The following is a 27,690-nucleotide window of genomic DNA, read 5'->3' on the forward strand; positions in this document are numbered from 1 at the left end:
GTTTTTACCACGAAATAGAACACGGTAGAGATACTCATGACTCAATATCGGAACAAATTGAACAATATGCATTTTCTCCATTATATTTCGATCAGAATTCCATTTCTCTATCCTTGTTTATCGACTATTTTCAATTTTTTTAAAACAATATTAGATTGTCATCGCATGGAAAAACGAAAGAATCGTAATAGATTCTCTGTCTCAAAATGGAAAATTTTATCTTTTGTCAAGTTCTCTCCTTTCAACCCTTCAGTTGTACCATATTCACCGATCGATACGTCACATAGTGTCCAAATAGTCAACTCTTGCCGAAAAAAATAAAAGTGTCATAACTGTTGTGAAATCCGTTGATACGCGAACGATAACTGTGCGCCCCGAAATTGACGGTAGCCGATTGTGTTTGGTTACACGTGTTCCATTGATTACGACGGCACAACCGCTTTTCATCGCGAAACTATACGGCTGCCAATTCGTATTAAGCGAAAAGTATCGATCGTTCCTGAGCGACTTGTCATTTGCAATCACACGTGGGGGAAAATTCGGTCATCGATGTCCGAACTGCAGTGTTCGTGTCGAAAGCAATTGCAACGTCTTTCGAAACGTCCACCACAAAGACCTGACGATTGTTTAACGATTTAAAAAAAGAATCCGTGACGACTTTTCATCGCTTTCATCAGCCTGCCTATAATTTACTTCGACGCGCGTATAAGACTTTTCTAACATTAATTGTATGAGATTATAAAAAGTCTGTCAGTCAGCGGAAAACAATAATCGGTCGCACACAAACGTGGAATTTCACGGCACGTGCGACCTCCTTTCGCGGTTGTTCTTTTTTCTTTCATTTTCCACGAGAAGTCCAGTAAACGACTAATTGTAAGCTATACAATGTGGTCACGTTTTTGTAAGACGTTAGCTCGCCATATAAAGAATCTTGACAATTTCTTGCGGTAGGGAGGCCATACAATGGTCGGTTACATTTGGCGACGGCGTGACGCAGAAATGAAAAAGTTGCCCGAAAAATAATAAAACAGGGATATAAACGGGAGAGAGAGAGAGAGAGAGAGAGAGCCGTCCATTGTAGCGTGTCGTGACAGAAACGGGCGGACCGCATTTAGTCGAATCGTTGGGGTTACAGCAATATCGAAAGGTGTATAATATCAGGGATATCTGTAGGGTGACAGCGGTCTATAGTGAATGAAACCGCGGGTAATATCATTGTATGTATAATAACAAAAGTGGAACGACGACGGCGACGGAGATGTCAACGTCGGTCCGTTTTCATTATAAACCGCTTTGAGAAAATTCCTAAAAATATCGACACTGCTGAGGTTACATTTATCGACGTTTAACCCATTAACTTTAGCAATCCCAAAGGCTATTTTGTCAATTCGATGTGTCAAATACCAAGTACAAGCCGAACTCGTCGTTGTCGCGAAATAAACCGCTAGACGGACTTTTAATAAACTACATTTGATATAAGAGATTAATAGATATTAATACATAGATCTATTCGTTATTTTGAATATATTGCGGAAATTCAAAAATTTTTAAGAGTATTGCTTTTAATTCCATTATGTTTCACTCTACGATGGTAGTAGAACTTTTATGTAATACCCGAATTATACAATCCGTATTATATAAATGGATGCATTTAATATTATATTCTTTTTAAAAAGAGTTTTATTCTAAAAATGCTGGAAATGGATATATACATTACAAATTTTTCTTTTATCTAGTCACATAAGCTTTAGTCTGATTGTTAAATTAATTTTATATCTACATTTATAAATACGCATCAGTGTTTGAAGTAAAATTTTGTAAAGTTTACGCTTGAAGAAATATTAGATAGCACATTAAAATCGAATTAACCAACTAAGGAACTAAAGCAATTATTCCGATACGATTGGGCCGTTTATTAGTTACGCGGCATTATTATTTAAATTATACACTGATTTGTTATTCATATATAAATTGGGTTACAGTATCGTATTGTTCTTGACAAACACTGAATAATTGGATGTCCAAAAGACCGTTAAATGCGTATCAGCTCGCTCGATGCAAAATTTGGTTCGATTACATATAGAGATGCTTTCGACGGAAACGCGCGTTTTTGTGTGTAGAGCCCGTCGACTTAAATGACACACATTTCTCGCGCGAGAATACCAGGCACTGTCCAATATAAACGCAAACCAAACGCAGTTCGATTGCACACATCACGAATAAATGGGCCTGAAACGTAACGTATAAATAATAAAGAAAAGTGCATTTATATTCAGATAAACATTATTTAGGAAAATATTTCTTTCTGCGATTTTATCTTCACGACATATTTCCAACTTGTTTTATACTATAAGCATTTTTATTAGTCAGGAATAGAAACATGCAAAGTATATAAAGAGTAGAAAAATATTTTTGGTGGCCGTACGTACATATTTTCGTGCTTGCCGTGTCAACTTGAAATGGCGTGCTCGCGCAGCAACAGCGGATGTGCTGCTTTGTGAACGGAAGCCGTGTTCGAATCGATTGCAACGCGATAGTCAACGCTAAGTGGAATCGAGAGGGTAGTAACATGATGGTGCAGAGTTGTTCTATCGGCAGTAGCGATTGATCCTACTGCCGCCGCCATTTCGTGATGATTGCGCTGATTGATAGCTGCTCTCTTGCGCGTTGCGCGTGTTAAGCTCGAACTACTAGTGACGACTTTGGCGTATCGATTACAAAGTCTTGTGAGAGTTTCTGTTTTCTCGCAGATACATGTTATATAGATTTGATAATGCTTCGAGAGCAGAGTAAAGAAATATTTCGTTACATGATGATGATTATTAGCTATGCAAGTTTAAAATATTGTTACGATATTATTGATTAATTTTAGTATAGATAATTCAGCTATCTAGTGCAGAGGTAATTTCAATGGAAAGAGAAAGATAGAGATTATAGATTTCTTTATAATAAATTTAACGTCAAACATGACATTTGAAATAAAATGCTATTTGAAACGTTTCTAATCTAATCCAATAACTTCAAAATTTATAACAAACTACTGCCCGTGAAAATATTAATTTCTTTCAATTTAAAAGAAAAAAAATATGTCATACGTATAAATATATTGTCAGATTAAATGAGACTTTAAGGATTCTATAAATTACCGATGAAAATACCTGCGATTCCGGATTTAGAGTTCTGATGAGCGCGATAAATTTCGCACAACGTTTTCAATCATGCCAATTTCACGTGAAATCTATGACAGTTGCGATTACGAACAAGTTCGCGAACTGATCTCTCCCCGACCCATTAATTTCGGCGGCTTAGCTACGGCGAGGACACATGTCGATAGCGATATAAATCGTTTGTCCATTTCGCGCAGTTGGAAATTTATGATGGCGCATCTTCGGCGCGTCTGCAGCGCGGCGCGTGATAAAGTGCGCGGCGTGTCACGGATCATGTGATGAAATTTGCATGCGAAACAGAAAGATATGCTGCGGAAGCAACGTATGAGGCTCCGCGGGGAAATCTGTGCTCGATACCCGCTGACAGCGTGATATCTTCCGAGAAACAAACGTATCCCGGGTGCGAAATACGAACTCGCGACATAATGCGACGTAAATTCCCGGCAGCGAGCATTTTTCTTTAACCGCGCCATTTCGTAGTATTATTATATTAATATTGCAAAATTCTCTCGGATTACAAATTGCAGCGGTTACTCTCTCTCTCCACCCTCGCATAGTTCATTTCTAGGTAGACACACGCGCAATTTTTGAGACGCAAGCATTCTTTTGTCGTGGTTGCACAACGCGGACTGCGGACTTGAATGCAGAAACTGCGGCGTAACGAGGTGAAACGCGTAACTTTACCGCAGTCAGAAGATTCGCGGCACGATAATTATTATGCACGCGCATACAAATGGCACACTCGGCGAACTCGTAAACTAATGCGCATTGTTCGGCCCGCGAAATTGATAAACGGACGACTGTTTTTCTCACGCCGCGATATAACTTCGGCTTAACGAGAATGGAATTGAATTTACGTGTTCTGTAGCATTGCGTTACCGATTGCGCTAATTAGTGCCAGCGTTCCAATAATTGAATGAAAAATACACGAAGCGCGCATTTAAGAAACAATGTGTGCCTTGTACATTGTGTCAATAATCAATTTATTTTAAAGAAAAACTGCTATCTATCCCTGAAAAGATATCATAATACGTAAATAATTTTTAATAATGAATCAATAATATAACAAGTTGACATAGGAGTTGTAAATAATAATTACATGGATTATTGAATTAAAGATGAACTTTTATAGATCGTATGTAATATATCCAGGCTTTTCAAAATTATTAGTCACAAATCATTCGTTATAACATGGAGAGACGTAACTTCAATTTAATTTTCCATTAATATGTATACGCGTTTCTTGCGCACTTAATTTAAATAATGATTAGGAAAACACCGGATAGTGGATTCCTCAAGACTGTCCATCAAGCGCAACAGGTTGCAACATATCACGTGCATCGGTCAGTCGATAAAACCGCACATGGTCCTGCGATCTCAGTTTAGATCGGGAAATCACGATCATTTATTTAGTTAAGGTGAATAAATTCCGCTACGAGTACATTCGTCCAATTGATATCAAATGCTCGAATGCATTCTTTTACAATTTTGCAGGGAGCCCGTGGTACATGTTGCGAGCAGTACTTGATTCATTATATTATCGTCATTATTTGCAATACACTTGGATATCGTTCTACCGAGATCAAATCTGCGTAACGCAGCTATCATAATTTTACCTTGAGACCACAATAAATGAATAATAAAACAGCGTCAATTTTATTTTCAATGCTAATCAATATAACGAAAAAATAACTACACATCATAAAATAACGAAGACATTAGAAAAACGTCAAAGTAGAAATAAGTCTATATTTTCTTTCTGACATTTTACGAAATGTTTGCACTTAATAAAGCGCGAAATTTAATCAATCACAGACAACAACGAGAAACGTATTTTCCCTCTGCGTGTATAATATTTTCGTGGATATCTAAAATAATGTTTCCCGAAGCTGATCGCTAAGATCAATATTAGTCTCTATTACCATTTAATATCCGATAGAGTAAATAACTTGATAATTATATCTTGATTAAAGTTTTACGCAGAAAAATCCACCGGAAATTAATTTAAAATTCACTACTTATTAAACCTTTTGAGTAATCCGCTCTACGCTTAACATTGAGGGAACTTATAGCGATTAAAATGCAGAGAAAATTTGCAGTACGAAAGAATCACATGAGAATTGTTTGCATAAAAGTAATTATTGATAAACGAATTATCGAAAGTATAATATGTGCGTAAATCTTTGGAATATTTAATATATATTTTATAAATATATATATAGTATTAAGAGATTCACACTGCATGTGTCACTCATGATTAAAATTAACATGATTTAGATAAAGGAAATCAATTTCTGTCGAAAAATTGCGCTCAAAAACTTATATCAATTGAACTTTAATGATTTGTACTAAACTTACACATTTGAAAATACCCAGTTTGGTACTTCGGGATGTCCATTGAATAAAAAGCTCATCGAAACTTAAAAGTCTTCTATAGAGACGCAGTTACAAAATCGCTACAATTTTTCTCGACGAGCTTAAAATCGCACCGCTACTACACGACGGAGCGTAAACTTTATCCCCGGTGCGGAGAACTGATTTACGGAAGTATAAACTCGCCCGTAAGTGCGGAAACTTTCTTCGAAAAAGTTATCGAGAGCAATCGTCGACGATCGAGTTGGAAGCAGATGCCACATGTAATTTTGTTAGTGACCGATCTTTCGATGTCTCCGCGCGCTTGGTAAATCTCGTAAGAAGAGATATTTTGACGAGAAAAGAGAGAAAGAAGGATTAATAAAAACTCTCCCTCCTCTCCCCTAGCGGGAGATAAAGATCACTTTTAACCATCTTGCGCGCGCACGATATTACGTTTGCTCATAAAATTAATCCTTTATTACCAAGCCATTTTATTTTTTTATTATTAGCCTGCACGTGTCGCATCGCAAAGCGTATCGCTGACGCGATCAAAAGAATCCGCAGCGTGCGTTCCACATTCGCTCGCGTTTTTCTCCCTGCTCGCCGCACGATTAATAATTCTCGCTTTTCATTTCCGCGCGTACAGCTATATTGGCGGGTTCGGAGAGAGCTCGTTTTCTCATATCCGTCGAAGAATGGGGTTCCATGCGACGGCGACGGGTCACGCGTTCGCAGCCCCTTCGGAAGTGGGAATAAGCTGGTCCGCCGTCCCACGTCGCGTCGGTGGAAAAGCTGTGATACACACAGATCACGTGCGCGAACCTGGGTACGGGGCGAACGAAGTTTCGGGATTTACTTTCCGCGAATCAATTTATACCGTAACAAATAATATAAATTAGTTTGCTGTTTCGCGATAACTTTTCCGAGTGCAAGATACACGAACGGCCGGAGAACGATGTTGCATCGCCAATTTGAGATATTTAATGCAATCTCGTAACACAATACAAATTGTTACGTCAATTCTCGATGTGTAGATTGTACGTTTTCATAAATGAAGACTTTGCCGCTTTATTTCGCATCATTGATCATGCTATAGTTGCGTGGCTCTTATTTTAGCTCCTGCACTATTAACTTTCTTCTTGATTAACACCATTCGAAGGCAAGGCAACGTTAAAATTTTTATTACAAGGGTGCGAAAATTGTTCATAAACTCGCTGCAGCTGTTACTTGACGTAGCCGATTACCTTGGGGAAAGGGTTGAGTGACTGTTCGCGCTTGATGTATCGTCATTTTCCAAGGCGAATTTTCGCGGCGTGACCGGCATTTCCGTTTCCAGCGCTGAAAGCAATACTGTCTAACACGTAGCGCATTTATGAGTGTTCTGTATCATAAACGCAATACTGTCGACGATTTGTCTCTGTACGACGAACAGACAATGATTCACGCACCGTTTCAATTTTCAACGGTGCACTTTCTGAAATTTCCGATCGTGAATGACGACGTGTTTTTAACCAATAAATAATATACATTTGGCATTTACCCTCCCTGCTTCTCGCGCTGCGTTTATTCATGTTTAAAAACAGAAGAGTGCAAAGATAAATATTTATAGAAAGTTGATTTTTTTCTCATTAAAATTGTCTGCTGTTACGGCTGCTAATCTAGAAACATGAGACATTTTGTTAATTCTCGCAATAGCTTCTCACTATACATAATAAAACGAAAAAATAGCAACATGTCATGTTAATCCAATTGTATTGAACATTTCGTATTACGCAATAAATATGTTTTTCTATAAAACATTTATGAAATCACCGAGAATTATCTTATAAATCTCTATTGAATATATGACTACCTTACAGTAAATATATTTCTCTTCAGTATATCAAAAGCACGAAACCTGCTTGTATAATCCTTTGTGTTCAATTGAAGATCACGAGAATATTAGGTTTGCAAATATCTAAACTGAACATACAACGGTTTAAAAAAAATTATATAAATATATAATAAAATTATATATGTAAAATATCTATTACGTATACTATATTATATTTGTTGTATTTATATTGTGTATTATATTGTGTATAATTGTATAAAAATATCTATATAAATATGTATTCAATAAACTTTCAATCTATCTCTCGTTATCTCATTCGCCAGAATGAGCGGGATCAAGAGAGGGTTGTGTTATATCAAAAGAAAACAAGGGCGACGGTTGATGAGCAAACTCATTTATTACATTCGATCGCGTGACTAAAAATAAGAACACATCATTATTATCTCACAAAAGCTCACGTTTTGTTAAGTTGTATTATGAATATTATTGAACGGCTAACCTCGCGGCGATTTTGTCGTTTTTTCTGAAATTAATATAAAAGTGCAAAAATTAAAGGAACAAGTATACTCACAATCCCCATCATTTAACAGCAATATTTAAACGCATTTAACTACAAAGGACGGTATTATTGGAATGTATGATATTCTCTATATATAATATCAAACTCCATTTTTTTCTAGCGATTTATATATTTTTGAGAATCTTTATATATTTTTGAGTATCACGTCGTGCATATTGTTCAACATATCGCTTACGTAACCAATAGTTTATATAATATGATGAAAAAATAACGCAGACAAATCAATTAAAAAGTAAAAAAAAATAGAAAGCATATTGGGGTAAATTGATAGAAATTTGCCAATCAATGGCGACTTTACTGTCACTATTATTTATATGATTAAGCGCGCACAAGTTCGCGTGACGAGATAATAGCGCGTTCCTATCTTAATCGTTCATTTATCTTGTTCGCGATGTTTTGACGCCATTGCGGTGATAGTGATGAATTACGGCGCGGCGCGCGGACAGTTAATTCAATGTAGGGCGACGAGCCCGGGAAACTTTTCGCGGTAGGTACGTGACCCGCCATAATAAACGGTAATGCGGCGCTAACCGGGGCTCGCTGCACAAATGCTGCACATTTCCCGTTCGAACAAATCCAGTTTGCGGCCTCTGGCGCATCTTTGACGCTATGCGTCATTCGCGCCCGCGTTTGCTACTACACCGGGAATGACGACGAAGCGAATTGAGGGTGAGAGTAGATAGAAACTGTGCGACTCCTTCCCATCGTCGTCATCGTCGTCGTCGTTCTGGCCCCATTAGCTGACTTTCTTCCACTTGCGAATTGCATCACGTCGTGTGCGAAATCGAATTGCGGCACGCTCGGCATTCGCATAGAAAGCGCACTTCTACCCCGATTTTACGTGGTGTGTAGCGAAAACGCATTAAGATCACAAGCAAGAAGAATTCTAAACTTTTCTCGATACGCTCCGATTTATGTGACTTCGAAACACAGTATCGTTTTACTTGATAATAATAATTTATTTATAAAAATAATGCGGATAGTACGAGCAAACAATTATTTACTCAAACAACAATTTCTTGACAAAACTGTAGAATAGTATTAATTAAGTAATAAAGTAAAATTAGTAATAAAGATTTGGAAGTTATTAATATCAGTCATGGAGTAGCTTTAAAGTGCAATTAAATAAACAATAAAAACGAAATTACCGGATTTGTTTCACGATAGTTGTTTTGATAGTTAATTCGAAATTTATAGGAGCTTTTCTTTCACGTGCATATTTGTCATCTGGAATATTTAGGCCATCTATGTTATATCTTTAAAGAGATCATGTAATATGAGTATGCAAATCTGCATCGGCTATGCAAATTTCACTGAGCTGCTCGCCCTTATTTCCGACCAATCGCGTTTAGCACGTCCCTGGCTTAACCAAGGATTTACAGATCGCGAGACCCTCTTTTGGCAGGTTCTCCCGCAGCCTATTTCGTCGAGGTTTTAACCTTAGTGCCCTTGGGGATATAGCCTTCCTTTCTTAAAAATCTCTTGAATTTCTCGAAGCCGCGGCTGGTCACAGATTGGCTTTAACTACTTAAACTTTCTACTCGGGGTGCCTAATTGCTTAGCGTCTCGGACAATTAATGCATAATATCAACTTATTTATCTTGATCTTTTCCGCAGCTGTGGCCAGTTGGAAAACAAAATTACTACGTAAATTTATTGGACGATCACTTGAAAAATGTCTAACGATAAAGAAATTGCTATTGACATTCTCGAACATCTTTTACTTTCTGTTCAAGATTTACTAGTTTTGAAATAAATTATTTCTTTTTCTTATATTGAACTCTCTCAAAACCTTAAAAGTAACATTAAAATAATTTAAAAAAATGACCAAAATTACAAATTATTGTCATTTTTATTATTTAATTTTGTGTCTTTCATGCTTTTCGGATATTTATAACACATTGATTGGCGAGTAATTTGAAACAAGCAATTAGAAGTAAGCAATATAAAATTTTATAGATACTTATGAAATACTTTTCACATATTAAAAAAAACCTGCACACGTTGAAAAAAGCTCAAGAGTTGAAAGACTATCATACCCTATGCTGACACTGACTGCGGAACCTCATTTTTGCTCCTAACTTTGAGATTCCAGTGGAAGCAAGAAGAAGTTTCCTGACAGAAAATGGATGTTGGAAAATGCTTTAACTTGATAAACTATGCCTCGCGGACGTGATAAACTTTAGAAATTATTTTAATTAAGCACTTTCAGCAACCATTCAAATTGCGATAAGGAATTCGATAAATCGTACAAATAACTCCAGCGTTTGTAGAACTGATCTGAAATCTATATCAATGCTTGAATTTTCCTTTAATATTTATAAAGTACTAAAAGACAAGGAAAATGTGGGTGTAGCTATATATAGGAACAATTGTTATATCAGTCTAATCCTAAGTTTAATACCGCGCATAATATCGTTATCAAACTTTGTTTCGTTGAAAATGCAATTACAGGAGAGTTTATTAACTCGTCACAGAGCATCAAAGATGACATATTTTTTTATTTAGTTAAAAAGGGAGACGGGTTATTTCTCCGTAAATTGCAATTGTCTCTCCATGTGATTATTTTTATCTTATTCATGAACAATTCAGGAGGAATTAATATCCATCTATTTGAGAGTCGATATTCATCAGAAACAATCAAAGTAGCGTATTTTATATAATTCTTAAACAAAATATTATTTTTAGCATGTATTTTTATCTCGCGATTCAAAATTGTTATAGATTGTGCGCTAAACTTTTGTTATGTGATATTATTATATCACATTCTTATTTTAAAAATGAAACAATTCGGCAATTGTCATTTTTCAGAATGGAACATATTTTTGTTAAGTAAAATTACAAAAAAGCAATTTTTTTATTTATCTAAAATTATAATTTATTGCGACAAGGAACAAAATGTACTTAAAAAGTGGCGATTTTGTTATTTAAAAACCTATAACAAATGAGGAACACAACATAAATCTAATTGAGTAAATGTTAACTTAGAACCGTTTTACAAATTGATAAATTTCAAATTTTCCAATTAATCTGCAACCATAAGGTAAAAGCAACAATTGCTTTGTTGTCACATATAAAACAAGAATGCGAAACATGTTTTTTACTATTCAATTTTCCACTAAATTTGTATGGATTAAACGCACTTGTCGCATCGACGTATTTACGTTTGTTTAGCATTCGTGACACGAAATTGCGGAGCGTTTATAATGTAGAACCATAGATGAAAATGGGCCAGGCGTCATACAAAAATTGATCTAGAATAATCTAGATTATCGGATAAAACAATTTTTACGTTTGCCAAAAATTTATCGCGTGCGCGACGAACAGAGCGAACAAATCGATATATTGCATACCCATAAGTTATATTGTACATAATAAAAAACAGGATGTATAACGACGTTTTGAATTGTCGGACAATTGCAGTTTTATTTTTGCGATAAATTATCCAAATAAAAAGTAGAATAAATAAAAAATATGACAATTTAATTAAAATTTTTGTAATAAGGTAATGAAATATTCCACGTTGAAATAATCATAAATGATAAAAACGGCAACTTTCAGACGTAAAACAAATCTTGAAAATTTGAATTGTCTCTTGTAATCGTTAATATTATCATTAGTATATATCTTTTTAGTAGAAAATTTTAATCAAGCAACAAGATACATCTAACAATAAGATCAAAACACGATCAAAATAAAATTCTTCTAGGATACGCGAGCAAATGTAGCGATCATGCAGTTTCTTCGGCCTGCTTGCGCTTGTAGAAATGCCATAACTTAGATCGCCGTCATTTCGAGAATCGTTTCGCAAAGTATAACCAACACGGCAGTATTTCAGCTCTTCGAGAAGCGAAGAAAGCGCCGCGCCGGGTTGTGTGCGAGCGACGTAAATGCACGGAGTATTAATGCGAGAACATGCCGGGGAATCTGGATCTGTCGTAATGATGCAACGTGAAACGTGCGTTTAACATACGTGTAATTCTGCAGCTACGTGAGACACGCTTTCGTTACTCAGCAAATGAGAATAATTACGATGAATGAAAAGAAATAGTGGATGCTGTTAATTCGAAAATTACAAGATGTAATTTCTCGTAATGTGCGATGTGATAAAATGCACGGAACAAATAGAACATTATTTTGTATAAGATTAAATACATGTCAGAGCGAGATTTAACGTTTTCGTATATTTTGTGTAAAATACTTCTTCAATGTCGGTAATGTATATTTTTCAATGTCTATATAATGTCGACATATTTATATTAATGAGTCTTCATAAAATTTTTGACGCGTGTCTATACCTGTAAAAAAGACTGCCATTATACAATTGCGAATTTATTGCTATAAGAAAACGGATTCTCGCAAATTTAATAAAGAAAATATGAAATCTTCGTCACTATTTTAAAGTAAAATTCGCAATAATATCACAGCTTCTGAATAAACAAAAGAAACCAATTGTATTGTTTCAAAAGTACGTTTCTATATTACATCGCGAAAGTCGTTCACGTTCCAGCTTCATTTCCAATTCGATTTCACTAAGACTTTGAATTATTATCGATTTTGCAGCTGCAATTGGTTATTTAACTTATTTAAGCTCCGGTTTAGATTGTAACAAACGGCACGAGCGAACGAAAAAAGAAACGCAATTCATTATTATATTGACTATATATAAGGAAGGAAATAGAAATGATTGGGAATTTAATTCTCCATATCCATTTAAAATATAATACACAAAAAGATTTCTATTATTTGCTATACATCGTCATGTAAAAGATATTTTTTATTGAAAGGAACAAATTTACTATATACAAACTAACTGTCATATTTTCTGATTAAATCAATTATTCATGTAAAGTTCCAAGTCCATTTTTCCTTTTTATTATAGAAAATAATAATTTTTCTAGTTTATCACATATTAGGCAAAAATTATTATTAATTCAAATGGACTTTAATAGAATCTAAATTTTAGATTTAATTATCAGAATATTGACAATTAAGAAACAGCAGAGGAAGTGATGGCTTTTTTCAATATTTTCCCGTAAAGATTTTATCTCTAATCTGAATAAGAGAAATGTACTGTTAACGTCTTACATGGTCGTCGTAAATCGTTCCGGTATTTATTCCGCTATCATTCGCGGCTTTGTCCTCATGTTTTATCCTCTATAAACACTTAGCTAAAGACAAACACCGAGAGTTGTAAACTCTACAATAGCCTAATAATAATAATAACATGACGACGCTTGTCCGACTCTCGACAAATCGTGGAAGTGCATGCAGCTAGTTATTTTCGCGTCTAGGATAGGATATACCTCCACAGCCGATTTGTTAAGCTGTACGCTTATCTACAAGACAAACTCATCATGAGATAAGTCTAAGCAGCCCTAAGGGAACGTGTGCCGAAATATATTGCGCGAATTGACGATAACACCGTGAGTTTCCTTCCCGCTTCGTCGTCGGAGAAACGCCAGTGCGCAGCAAGCGTGCACACGCCCGGCGGCCGAAGAAACGAGATAGTTGGTGCCATTGCAAGTGAGCTCTGAAACTCGGCTAATCTCCGGGCTAAGTACTATTCCACTGCGGAACACTATTGAAACTCACTCCCGAACAGGCGTTTCAAGAGCAAAATTGTTCATGATTTCAAGCACCATGGCGTTCAAAGCACCGTGAGAAAGAGCTTCCGAATCGATTCTCTTATGTTGACATAATTGATTTCTCTTAATGTTGTCGAAAGAATTTACTCGAAACAATACTCTACTCGAGATAGAATCTTCACACCTGAGAAGCAGAAAAGAGCAAGTCTAAAGTAAAATTCGGTTCTATATCATTGCAATCGGAAAAACAAGCTGATAGTTATGGAATAAAAAATATTCAATGAAGGTTTAGATATCACTGAGAAAAAAATACAAGTTAATGGTACAATAAAAAATTTATTGTCATTCCACACGAATAAAAATTAGAATTTTTTAAATAAAGCTTGTTTATATAACACCAAAAAATTTGTTGAAAATAATAAACAGTTTCTTCCTAGCGGAATTTATTAAAACTTGTTTATTTGATCTATCTTGAACATGTTTATTCATAATATATATAAAATGAAAAATCTTTTTAGACATATGTCATAAAAAAGGTGCTTTTGAATTTATGTTCTTCCGCTTCTCAGATATAAATATGTGAAATACTTGACAATGCGTATAAAGATACATGGACAATTTGTAGATATCAACTGATATAAAAACAATGAGATTCCGGTAAGAAGACGAGACTTTATCGATACGTCTGAAGATAATTCAGATAAACGACTCCTCAATAGCTACAGAGAGTTCTATATGCGCGCTTTTTGCATATATTTATTTATTGACAGTAACGTTTTTATACCCAGTGACGTACCGACGTGTGAGACGTGTCTGAATCTTTGTGAAAAAAATAGAAAAAAAATAGAACCGCGTTTCTTCCTGCTTGTCGGACTAGAGGAAGATGAGTAGCGAGCGATATCGTGCCACACACACCGACACCCTACAATTAAATTTCCGCCGATTAATTCAGTGTGCGATGACATTAAAAGCTTCTTATTGATTGCTTGAAAATAAAATCAGAGTACGTGCGTTACATGCAGGGTACAAACTACTTTTTTTACAATGAAAGCTAAGATTTTCCAAGAGCGTCAAATTACAAATACACCAAATAACTTGAAACGCATAAATTGCATTAAATGTATCGTCAAAAATAGGTACTTTTTTTAGAAACTCTTTCTCACGAATTCAGCTTTATATGTTTGCATGCAGAAAACCTTATTCTTCAGTTTTACTTCGACAGAATTTTAATTCGAGATGCTGAAATTTTCAGTGATGAATATTAAAAGGACTTTCTGTCGAATTTCCAGTGCTTACAAAGTGACTCTACGTCATTCAGAAGAGTCGTTAGATCGCGTGAATATCTATCTTAGCGTGCCTGGGTGACTTTATCGGGTATTCCCCGAATAAGTTGCTATCTCGCATATGCACTTTTCGTGCACGGCCAGGGCTTTATAGATATCCGCAGCGAGATCGCAATGGCATACAACCGAAATGCCCGAATGCGCAGAAGCGATAGGCAGTGACACGTGTGCATGAGTGCACGGGATGCAGATGGCAGCAACATGCAGCGATGTGCAATCTAGATGCAGCCCCCGCAGGGATGACTGATCCGCGCGCAGTCATTTGGGCTTAGCAATCCCAGCGCAATACATTGCGGACACTCACATGCACTTACACATCATATACACCCGTACACGTTTTGGTCATAATGCAATAAACATTTGAGGAAGAGGGTTGAAGCAAGATACAATCTAATTTAAAAGTAATAAGCACAAGACCCACATACGTGTCTGATATATGTATAACGGGATAACAGAAGTTAACGCTCATTTTTTATTCATATTCTTTTGAAAAATTTAGACGCAGCACGTGCATAGATATACACTTTGATTTGTATTCCGCGAGGCGCATATCTTTTAAATCACAGGACATTACATATTTTAATAATCACTATACGTGTCGTGCGCTCGAAGCATATATAAACGTGCGGTGTGACTTATAATCTTTACTTATCATGACATTTTACATTTATGCATCGGTGATAAAAAAACAGCCACGCTAATAAATAGATATACTAATATCATAAGGATATTGGATATACTGATATTATTTTGAAAAATAATCGGACGAGAAATATTTTACTCGAGGGATACGTCTGGTTTGGTGAATAAATCTTTTAAATTTTTCGGGGTTAGATTAACACAACGCGCTCTCTCCGAATATCAATACCGGAACATTATTATTACACCCAGCATGATCACAATACCGCGTTCGCTGCCACTCGATATCTTTCTCGGTGGTTTATCGCGCATCCCTTGGCGCTGCGTCGAAAATTGCGGCGTGCAACGTCGAAGATAAACGACGCGGTGCATAGCGCGTGGCGTGTATGCACGCTCGTGTGCTCGCACACGTTATTTATATTCGGGTGCCACGCGTGCACCACGAGACCGGCGATATTGCCTTTCTCGACTGAAAGGGAGTAAGCCGTGGGGTACATCGGAGAGCTAGCCGCCGCGCCGCCGCGGCCCCAATCGACAATACGGATTTCGGAAATTAAAAGCTTCCTGTTTCGCGCATACGAGACGCGGGACTCGGTCATCGCCTCTTTGCGGAAGTTGTCCTTTAACTCCGCCCGTTTGTCCTCTCGCCACCGAATCAGCGCGAACCGCGGAAATGGTGGAACGAACAGAGTAATACACTTCAGTCTCGATGCTAAAGAGATAGCTGAATTAAGTAACCTATTATGAAGATATTACTTGATATTACTTTCAATTTGTTCCAATATAATTCTTGATAAATCTCATTTTAAAAAGAAACTAATATATGTTAAATTGTACGCAACATATACACTATACCGTGCAAAAGTTTGGAAGTACTACTTAAAAAAAAAAAAAAAAAAAAAAAAAACAGTGGTGTACGGTTTGAGTTTCATGGTTTGAGTAAAATGTAATAAATATGAAAATAACAATTTTATTATATTTTACTCAAACCATAAAAACTTATTCTTTTATAACAGAACAATGGCATATATAGCATGTTTATTCGAATAGTTAAAGTTTTTCATATGACATTTTTCTTTGGAAGTATTAAGTAACACCACTCTTTTGTCTTTCTTAAAAAAGCACTGCTTCCAAACTTTTGAACGGTAGTGTACATGTCGAGTAATAAAATACTAAAATATTTTACTGATTAAAAATGTTAAAATTTTAATTAACGATATTTAACAAATTTTTAAATCAATACGCCGATTTTTCCTTAATGTTTTTACCAATTTTTGTATCCGAGTAAAAAATGATCTGCTTTCTTATAATTTTATGACATTTCATATTTATATGTTAATTGTTTTGATGAATACATGTATAGCTTGATGTATATGAAGTTACAAGATCCTATCTTTTCTCTTTTAATTAATTATAAAAACTGAAGCTAGTAGAAACAGTCTTTTACCAAAGTGCTCAAATACACAAATAGTCGAGACGAGCGATTCTCTAAATATTATTCCAATTCATAGTGTGTCTACGGAACTAGGCGAATGCTGAGCGTCGATCTGTGACGTTGATCGGTGCACGCGATTCATCTGCGCCCAACTTGGTACCGCAACTTCGGAATTCGGGAATACTTTTATTCGTTGGTGTGCACGCTGTATGTTACACCGATACGCGTCTACAAATCGCAGCATCACAGTGACTGCTCTTTGTTTTAACGCCATTTTGCCGGAGATATATGTGATTAAAGAGAGAAACATGCGCGTATTCATCAATGATTTATGTACACGTAAATTTATATTATACGCACGAAATGTACGTTACTACGCAATCAATCGCGTTTTTTTAGTAGATGATAGAACTTGATAGGATTTAATCTAATAATAAAATGAAATATGTTACGGATTACTCTAAAGAAATATTCTAAAAATCTTGCAATATTATATTATTAATTAAAACTTTTTAAATGTTTAATCATGTAAGTCAATCCGATTGATAAGCTTAATCTTTAAAATTATTTTTAAAAATTAGTCTAGTAGAGCTAAAAAAGTATAAAATTTATAGACATAGCAAACGAAAGTAGAGGAACGTTAACTAAATATATATGGTACATTGTTTTAACGTGCTGAAGAATATACTATTGTTTCTCTCAACAATCTATTCAAGATTTCTGACATGTGCCATGTCATCTGATATGAGTGTCATCTTCGTGACAAGATTTGTATACTGGTGCGCGCTAAATTTGTCCATCACCAGTATTAATACTAGTAAACTATAATGAATAACATAGTAATATAGAATACACTTATAATGTCGCCAAAATTGCATGCCAGTAATGAACTCTGATTATTAAAACCCTCTTGAAATTTCAAAGACCGATTGATTATAAAAAAAAATTTTTACTAATCAGATAATAAATAATAATAAACGAATGAACAGAAGGCATCGCTGCCCTGATTATCACTGTCCTTTCAGAAAGAAAAGATTGCAGATAATATAAAAATATAAAAAACATCTGTAAGATATATATATGTAAAGAACGTGCAAAAGAGATTATTTGCATTTTTTTAGACATAGAAATACAGAGCACATGAGAGTAACAGAAATAAAAAAAAATATATGAAATGGGGTGGGGAAACACGCGACGAGCCTCCGAAGGTTGAACGTCGAAGGCCCGAGGGGAAAATCGTTCCGACACCGGATGGAGAAGCTGAAGAAAATAGTTAGGCACTTACGACGTCGATTATTTGCATGAGCGTGAGGCCGAAGCTCAGCACGAGGGGGTCGGACTCGTTGCTCACCGGCCGCTCCAGCACGTTGTACGCGTCCAGCAGGTCGTTCAGCAGCCTCTTCTCGTGGAGACCGCCACTTACCAGCCCTGTGTGCCCAATCACAATCAGCAGTCAGTGAGAAGTTGCGCGCAATCAGTTACGACGATCTCCCTAGTCCTTCGTCGCCGACGTCGCATCGCCTCGCTTCGGGGAAAATGCAAGAAATGGGAGCGGGATGACGCAGGAATAACTACCCTCTCTTTCTCTCTCGCTTTCTCTCTTTCTGTCACTTTCCGTTCTGTCCGAGCAACGTTTATCTTCTTGAGACTGCGCGAGTCCAGATCTACCCTATCTACCTACCTATCCCATCGCTTCTGTAGCCACCCCAATCCGGAGTTCTCGACTACTTCTCGCGAACACACAACTTCGCGAACACACACTCTTCTCTGCTCTGCCTCCAAGCCTTCGTCTCTCTTTCCCTATTTCTCTTTCCTCATGTCTCCGCTTGTTACCTCTGTCTCCTTCCCTCTCTAAGTCTCGTTTTTCCCCCATCTTCGTCCGCTTTCTACCATTACGACCTGCAGTTTATCTTTCTTGAATAAATCACCCTTTTTGTCTCTTTTCTTTTAGACTACGCTGCCGCTTTTTTTATTACACAGCATTTCCTCAGTTCTGTCTCTTCTCCTTCGCTCTTTCTATTTATTTTTAACTTCGCCACTTTCTCTCTCTCTCTCTCTCTCTCTCTCTCTCTCTCTTTCTCTCTCTTTATGTACCCATTAGGTATATTACATATAAACGTTTTGTTTGGTCAAAGTACGAATTTGTGGTTTATAAAGTTTAGGAACTTTCAAGTAATTCGTTGGGGTTACTAATGACTTAAAAGTTTCTACATCTTAACGTGTTTATTACCTGAGGAAACTCGATATATATTTAATCTCGTAATTAACACACTTTACAAGAATGACTTGAAAATTTTATATGTAATTATATAATCTTCTCTCTTACGTATATTTTCTTATTTGCATTTGGATTTGGAAGTTAAATAAAACGCATTTATTATTGCTTTTATTTCAGGAAAACATGTCGACGGAACAGCATATAAATATAACTTTTAGCTGTCTAAGTATTAGGAATTACTATACTTATAGCTGATCGTATTAAAAATTCGCTCTCTAATAATTAATAAGTATAACAAGCCGAGCTCAATGGATTAATCAGATTAATGCACAGATTAGTGAAGTATTTGGGCTTGTAAATAGCTAGTCGATGTATCGAGGACCTGATACTTGGGCTAAAGTTTCATATTGCGGTAGGAGTTTATCGACACTTATCGACATCTCAAGGAGTAAGATACCGTAAAGTTGAACCAGCTTAAAGCCGAACAAGTGTAACGGTAACTTTTCATCAATCAAAATTCACGCGAAGGGACAATGTCGAAGTATCTGCACTTTTTTTACAATATCCTCGTTTTTATTTAATCTTCTTTGGCAAATTCGCTATATTTAATATAGAGCTAATAAAAAGATTCGATGATTACCAATATCTCAATAATCGAATCTCAAAATAAAATAATATTTGAAGTAAAAACAAGTTGAAAATTATGTAAAAATTCTTTATCTTTATTTTTTATTACATATAAAAAGTACGAATGTCTTGTCTACCGAAGTAAACAGCATTCTCTTTAGTTCGGTATCTGCAGTCGAGAGAAAGTGATACCCGTAATATTTATATATATTAACAATTAAGAACAATTGAAATTAACGCAAAGTCCTGTTCTCACAGCTTATAGAATTGCCATTTGACAACTGTTATAAGATCTTGCTGTACTTCGTACTCGTGTCGTTAGCATCCACGCTTCCTCGCGTGTCTATCCGCTGGAGGACGAACAGAATTTGCATTACATATATGCAATTTACATTGTAGCTTGCCCACAAAAATCGCAACAAAGGCGCAAGGATGTGAATTTAACCACCGCGAAGCGAATCCGCAGACAGGGACCAGAAAAAAAATACGCATAATTAAAGCACGAATGTTCGTGCTGCATAAGTTTCTTTTGTAACGAGCACGGGTAACAATCGTGAGCATGTGGTAAGCATCGTGATAACAATTGCATCTCGGAATAAGACTCCTTGTACATAATGCAGTCTGCGGAATATTATCGAGGCACTATACATATAAGAGAAAATTAACTTATCTTTGTATTATTTCAGTATGAAAGTATTAATATACCTGCTATAATAATAAATATAATTGTCATAACCAAATCGGATTGCGATTTGTAGACAGAATTAGATTATATTGTTTGTTATACAGAGATATAATGTTGAATTATTTTGCAGTATTATACATTATAATTAAATAATGAAGTTATGAAATCAATGTGACATATTGAGTTACTCTACTGTATTTCCGCTAGTTAATAATTCTGAGAGAGAGATATCCTTTCTGTTGAGACAATAATTTCGTAAAAGATCCACCTTACTTTGATAAAAATTACAACTGTGATAAAAAACATTTTGGAAAAATGTGCGCAATTAAGAAACCAAAGTTTAATATTACGTTTTCATCAGCTAGCAATATTCTTGTTTGACTCTATCTTTATCTCTATTTCATGAATGCAAAGTATTAGATAAGACTGCATTTCCTCTGGCGACTGGCGACATCTTGTCGTACCCTCTTGCGGAATGATGAAAAATGTACGTGCTAGTTTCTTCCTGGCGCTTTCGAGAAATTCTCGTTATTCGTCCAGCATCGTTCCATTTCTGTCGTGCATGTAACGAAAACGCCACGGTGTAAGCCAAATTGTAAAATTGTTAGACATACGGCATCCTTGGGAAATACGGTGGATAATTGAATTCATGAATGTTAAAGAAAGAAGGAGTGGGACAAACACGACTTCAAGATTTCACCGAGATACCGCGTATATAAAGTTCGCCTCTACGTTTATGAAAAATGAATTTCTGCAGAGTATAGAATGCAAAGTACAAGAGTAGAAATGCAGTTGATTATTACATAAATGAGCTAAGAGATAAATAAAGCAAACAAAATTGAGTTTGCAAATAATAAATTTCTTCTCTAATTACTTGCATTTTAAACTTTATCTTAATTATTTGAATAGTAATAACAAAGTGTCAAATAATTTTTATCAATATACCAAAATCTCAATTTTTTAATATATTTCAACTGCAATTTTCTTATAAAATAGACTTTCTTATTTCATATAAAATTATTTTTGATAAAATAGACTTTCAATGTTATACGTTGCAGAATGATTTATCTCTTAATTAATAAACAATTAGTCTTTACTTTAAAATACAAAAAATAAAATTTCTATTTTTTATTTCTAAACTTTAAGTAGAAGAGTTCCTGATATTTCAATCACCTCGACTGAATCGCTCGACATTTCTTATCCAAAGTTTAAACTGCAGCTTAACGATAACATTTATCATTCGGGATGGGCAAGACCTTTAAGTTTCATACGCGGCCATTCACACGAGATTCCACGGTTACGGTCGCGCGATGCATTTTATTCCGTTTTTCGGAAGATCGACCGGTTTTATGACGCCAAGCGCGCGCGGAACGAAGAAAAGAATCGCTGACACACCCAGACATTACCTGATTTTATCCGGAGAATGAATTTCAACCAGAAATGATCGCGAAAACACACGTCTATGAATATATAGGCTGGATTCGGGGAGCGCGCTATTAGCGCTATTTGCTTATTCTATCCTTGTTTTACACCTGATGAGCGACAAAGATAGAATGATGCAATAGCGCTAACAGCGTGCTCCCCGAACGCAGCCATAATATCGCGTCTTGATGATGTGAATTGTAGATCCTGGATAGCCGCAAAAAGATCTTAATCTTGTGGCCAAGACGACTATTCTATATTCTCGTGTTTATTTATTTTATTAATTAGGTACATATATTCGAAGAAAGAATTTTATCTCTCCAAAATTTCGTTATCTTTTTATGAAAGAAGGATATAAAAAAATAAATCTATATAATTATTTCAAAATCTTTTTATTGCTGTATAGTTTTTATAATATCTAACTATCAGTTATTAAAGTTGAAATATGATAATGTTGCAAAAATTAATAATAAAGCAGAATATTCACAATTGTAAGGAATGAAATTAAATTCGTGTACATTTGTACAAGTAATTGAAGCGAATTATTTTTATCTTGAAGAGATAAAAGGGAAGAAGGGTATTTTTCTTAATAAATTCTTAGACGATCTACGAATTCACAAGGAAGATATTAATAAGACTTCTGCGTAAAGAAACCGAGGCCGGCTTTCACACAATTCTTATCAGGATTTGAATTGTGGTAAATGCGAGACTCGACAGTATATTCCTCTCGAGGCATAAATAAAGATCACGTCGGAAGCCATGATCCAAGATTACCGCGTAAAAAACAATTTGAAAAATGGTTTCGGGAACATTTCTTCGTCAGGACAGTGACATTTATGAAAATTTTACATTCGTTCAAAAAGCGCTTCATTACGCACGACACACGATATATTACCGTATTATCGAACGGCAGATGTCAAGAAATGAACGCACGTGATTTCAACGAATCTCGAAATATCACTTTGCACTTTTTTTCCACTTGACAAAATAACAACAACGAGTTTTCGAAATATCAGGCTCCGACTTACATCATCGTGGACAATTGTTTTATATTACTGCAAATTATATACTCGAACGGCTGAATAAAAAAATCAAGAACATGTGAATTTAATGCTTCGTCGAACAAATGGTCTTTTATTCATCATTTTACCTATAGCTGAACAAGCGTTCGAATTTTTGTTAACATGACTTTTTGTACCTATCGATAAAAAAAGGCATCGTCATGGTAACGCACATACGAGATAAATCTAAGGCTATAAAATGTCCATGCCCGTATCTTATTCATGCTGGATTTTCGCCATAAATCTATACCCCCATAAAATCTGCGATAAGGCGACAAGCAATAAAATATCATGGAGTTGCTAAGAAACTTTTTCCCTCGTTAGACCCTCGTCACGTTTCGCGATTGATATATGGAAATCTAATGGAAAATGCAGCGATGTAACTTTCTTGTTAATAATATTACGGTACAAATCTACAAAATCCCGCAAAATAATTAATTGTATGTGAATAATTAGAGTTTAACAATTTGAAATTACAATTGTAATACCTTGAAATTTTCCTGAATAGCGCATCGTGAAGAATTTCGAGAATGTGAAATGTAATGATAGAAGCAAACACATAAATTGAAGTATCTCAATTTTCCACTCGTGCTTCACGTACTGGCGGTCCCACAATAAACATAGAAACGACCATATCGTACGTCTCTCATTGTAGATAACGCGACCATCGATTCACTTGCAGAAAAGTGCATACATTGTACATCGCGAAAACAATGTCTTTTCAATCTACTTTTTTTCCACGCGTTGTTCTATTCACCTCTTCGAAAGGAGAAATTGTTATCGTTACGATACGCGTTTACGCCATAATTTTACATCAAGTTTTCATTGAAAACTTGAAGAATTTACATACGCAATCTCCTGTGAACCTCCTCTATCTTCATATTCATATTTTTTCTAAATATTGCATTTTTAGACGGAAAGGACGGTTTTGCTGAAGTATTTAAAAATTTAGCTTACAGATCTGAAAATAATTTTGTTGCGTGCCATCAAAATAATTATGTAGAACACTCGAACTGATTGCTAAAATGTCAAAATTTTTTACAGCACTATCATCATACTTCAGCGATCTATTATAATTATTTCGATGGTGCAACAAAATTATTTTTAGATCTGTATCTAGCTAAATTTTTAAATACTTCAGCAAAACCGTTCTTTCCGTGTATTATTCATATTTAACATAATATTTTTGCGCTTCTGAATACTAGATAACTTACTAAAATATAACAAAAAGTAGTAGTTTAGTTTTAACACTTTTATTGGGAAATTTATATACTTTGTTCTCTCTCTCTCTAAATATGCATTATATTATATTTTAACTCTCTTTCATCAAGTTGCCGGGTTACATTGGATAATATTAACAATAACAATATTGGCTCAATCAGGGATTTGTCCAACTTAGGAGTTAGGAAAATAAAAAATTATTCCTCAATTATCTCGTAATTTTAATATCAAGTTAACTTTGTTTTAAACTTACTTTATTTTTGAACAAAAAATCCTAATTACAGACAGGATTTAGCGTTCCCGAGATCTATGATATTACACATCGAGATATATAATATTTTATAAAAGAGATTAAAAAATTGTAAAAATGTGTACACGAATGTGTTAATTAAAGAAAAATTGGGTGAAACGGAATTAATTCTGGTACTCTATCATATATAGATATATGAAATTTACGCGAATTGCACGGGTATTTCCGAGACTTCTCGAACGGTATTGTGGATGTCCGCAAATGCCATATAGAGTACGGAATAATTGGAATATCACAATGGGCGTTGTGCATTGCGATCGCGGCAGATAAGGGTCAATGCGAATCGATCTTATTACAACGACCGCGTGGGTGATTTCGTATACGGATGCTCGTATTCCGCGGGGTTTACCCTGACATTTGGGCCTGACTTTGCGGTTGGTTTACACGCAGATTCGCCGTTGGGACGCAGCAGCCAGCAGTCGTTGGCGCTCAGCTGCGTCGACCGACATAGATTACAGTCGTCATACTAAATGTCACAACCGATTATGGCGCGAGACATAATGTTGCATTCGCGTGAACAATTGCTCGACCCTTATAAACAGAGTTTGCAGGATGACAAATTTCTCCATTCAATTGCAATTGCGAGCGACTCGAAAATCTCTAATTTCAAATGTGCAAGCAGAGTGTTCTCCTGCGCGTAGAATTAAATAATGATAATCCTGATATTTAACTTTTGCCAAATATAAGAAAGACTTACTAAATGTGAGTAAGGTCCATCGTGATCTCGAAGATTACGAAACGATTGGTTTTACAGTACTTGAAAATGACCGATGTAGACGACTGTCTTGCGTAGAGTCTTCGGTGTTTACGTTGATAATGTCAAATGAATGGAGCAATCCATTATTGAACTGCACTTGGAAAACTGAAAGTTTTGCTGACGTATATTGATACATCCGTTATTGAACCTTTTCAGTTGTTCTAGCGTAGAAGAGAAACTTATTCCCGAAGTTGGTCCGATATTGCAATAACATCTTATATACGTGCTTATGACGCACATCAATGCGTCAATTTTCACTGGCGACATCGACAAGCGCTGTCGCGATGAGAACAATGGAATTTACATGTAAACTGAATAAACGGTAATTTAGAATTTCGAATCGCAATGGCATCACTCTCGTTATATACCTTGCATAAAAGATGCATGTGAATAATTTACCATACTTTTAATTGAAATAATTCGGATTTTGTTGATACTATAACTTGTTAGAAAAAAAAGGAAGGATTTTATTTGTGTTTCGCACGGTAAACTGCGAGAACCAGGGTCAGTTCTCTGGTTGTCGCTATATCGACAACACTATTTAATACCGGCGCGATTCGATCGCGACAATAAAATAGCCTGGGTTTCGAGAGCTGCGTCAACCAGGCGGTCGATTAATCGCACCGTCCAATTGCGACCAGCACGCTTAATTGTCACGATTGCGGTCGATTCGTTTAATAAATCACAATCGCTGATTCGAACTCGCGCGATTGCGTTAGCATCTCATTACTCTCGCAAACATCTGTAATGAGCCCATGATAATTGAGTTTCGAGGGGCGCGTTTTCGTCCACGAGACATATACGTACTCCAGCGGATTCATTCATAGGTCAACACCTATCGTTATCGAGAACGTACCTATGATATGTCGTGCTCCAGAAGCACGACATAATGAAGGCTTGTTACGTGACGCAACCGTAGTTCATCATCGACGCGATTACTAATTAACTCGATTATTACTTTTTAATCGCGAAGCTGCACGTGGCAGACTTATCTACTAGTTTGACGCCTGTATTGTTGACGTCGGTCGCGCATCAACGATTCCCGGCTGATTTCACGGAAATTAAATTTGTTTAATTGCGAGCATTTCAATTACATTCCCGCCTCTTACATTCTTGACCGATAAATGTTGTTCTTGCTCTCTTGATCAAATTATATTAGATTGGTTATATAGATTATATAGGTCATATATATAAGTTATATGTATAGATTGGGTAAAATATAATATATTTTTTATTTAAAAAATTTTATAGATTTTTTACTCAAATAATTTAATCACTTCTGATGAAATCGACTATATTGTATAAAATAATTATTAGATCGTTCCAAATAAACCGGTAATTTAATTTAAAAGAAATCTTCCTATCGCGCAATCCCAAAGCTTCCGTACAAACTGTAAATTTTTGTTTCTATTGCGCTAAACTGGTTGCGAATTGAAAGTTTCAAATCGATTAAATGTTTTCTCATTTCTCCGTTGATTAACCTGAAAATTGTATCCCGGATGTCGCATTCTTGAACACGAATTATTTACGATCACACGTACGCAAATTAAAACGAGATCGACTAGCTGTGTTCCGATGGAATGAACAAAATGTAAAGACCATAACAATTCGGATTTTTTATTGTCTTTCTCGTTATCGCGGTTAGCGTCAATCTGACAAGCTTTATTTCGATCAATTTCTAAAAGATCTTAGTATACAAGGGGAAGATATTCGTAGGAGATAGCAAACACGATTTGAATCTGATCTTTCCCAGGATAGTTGAATTCCTCCTTGGGTTATCTTCTTAGTAAGCATAGGCACCTCGGAATACTTCTCCAGCCAAGTTCGTGGCTCGTATACGGAATTCTTGCCAGCAAACTTGAGCCTTTACCACACGGCGATCGAGTTTGCCTCTCGACGATGAGATCGCGCGTCTAGAGGACGTGAATGTTCTCCAAAGTAGATTTCTCGCTATTGGCCTCAGGTGACTAGAGTCAGGTGACTAGCACAATATGTGAATAAGCAAGCGTAGAAGTGCTTCACTTTAGAATCTAGAACAGCTCGCTGAGATTTCTAAGTTTATAGCTACGTCTAGAGAAATGTAAGAGTAATTATACTCTAGTATGTACAGTATTTATAATTACAAATTAAAGGAAAAACAGTTGTTTATCTTCAATTCATTCTGTTTCGCGTTTTATTCGTGAAAACCTTGACCATATCATTGAAATCGCAATCGCGAGATGAATAAGTATTCGTAACGCACGGGCTTGTTTCGCGTGATTTCGAATTTTTGATGGTGCAATTATGGGACCAATTTGATTTTAATCGTATACAAGAGGCTCTATAGTTAAACAAATCCAAGCGATAAACAAGTTGTTGTAATTACGAGCTTCATCGTCGCCCCATCAATTGTGCCAATTATAATTACAACTTGACGCCAACTCGCACGCTCTTTTGGCGTTAATTAAA

At 35.8% G+C, this 27,690-nt stretch overlaps 1 protein-coding gene and 1 long non-coding RNA gene across 3 annotated transcripts in view; one reads left to right on the top strand and one right to left on the bottom strand.

Annotated features, from left to right (window-relative positions):
* Positions 1 to 27,690, bottom strand: part of LOC139815476 (nicotinic acetylcholine receptor alpha7 subunit) — a 212,115-nt gene that overhangs the window by 127,907 nt on the left and 56,518 nt on the right. Inside the window, exon 2 of one of the 2 annotated variants that reach the window (XM_071782411.1) lies at positions 18,227 to 18,369. The exons of the other annotated variant lie outside the window; for it this stretch is intronic. Coding sequence (XP_071638512.1) covers positions 18,227 to 18,369 — 143 coding nt within the window. The remainder of the gene's footprint in view (positions 1 to 18,226; positions 18,370 to 27,690) is intronic. 2 annotated transcript variants of the gene reach the window in all.
* The window catches only part of LOC139815479 (uncharacterized), a 181,172-nt gene that overhangs the window by 99,864 nt on the left and 53,618 nt on the right, over positions 1 to 27,690 (top strand). The gene's annotated exons all lie outside the window — the stretch shown is intronic.

Source organism: Temnothorax longispinosus, chromosome 6, assembly GCF_030848805.1.
Source record: "Temnothorax longispinosus isolate EJ_2023e chromosome 6, Tlon_JGU_v1, whole genome shotgun sequence".
Classification (NCBI taxonomy): Eukaryota; Metazoa; Arthropoda; class Insecta; order Hymenoptera; family Formicidae; genus Temnothorax; species Temnothorax longispinosus.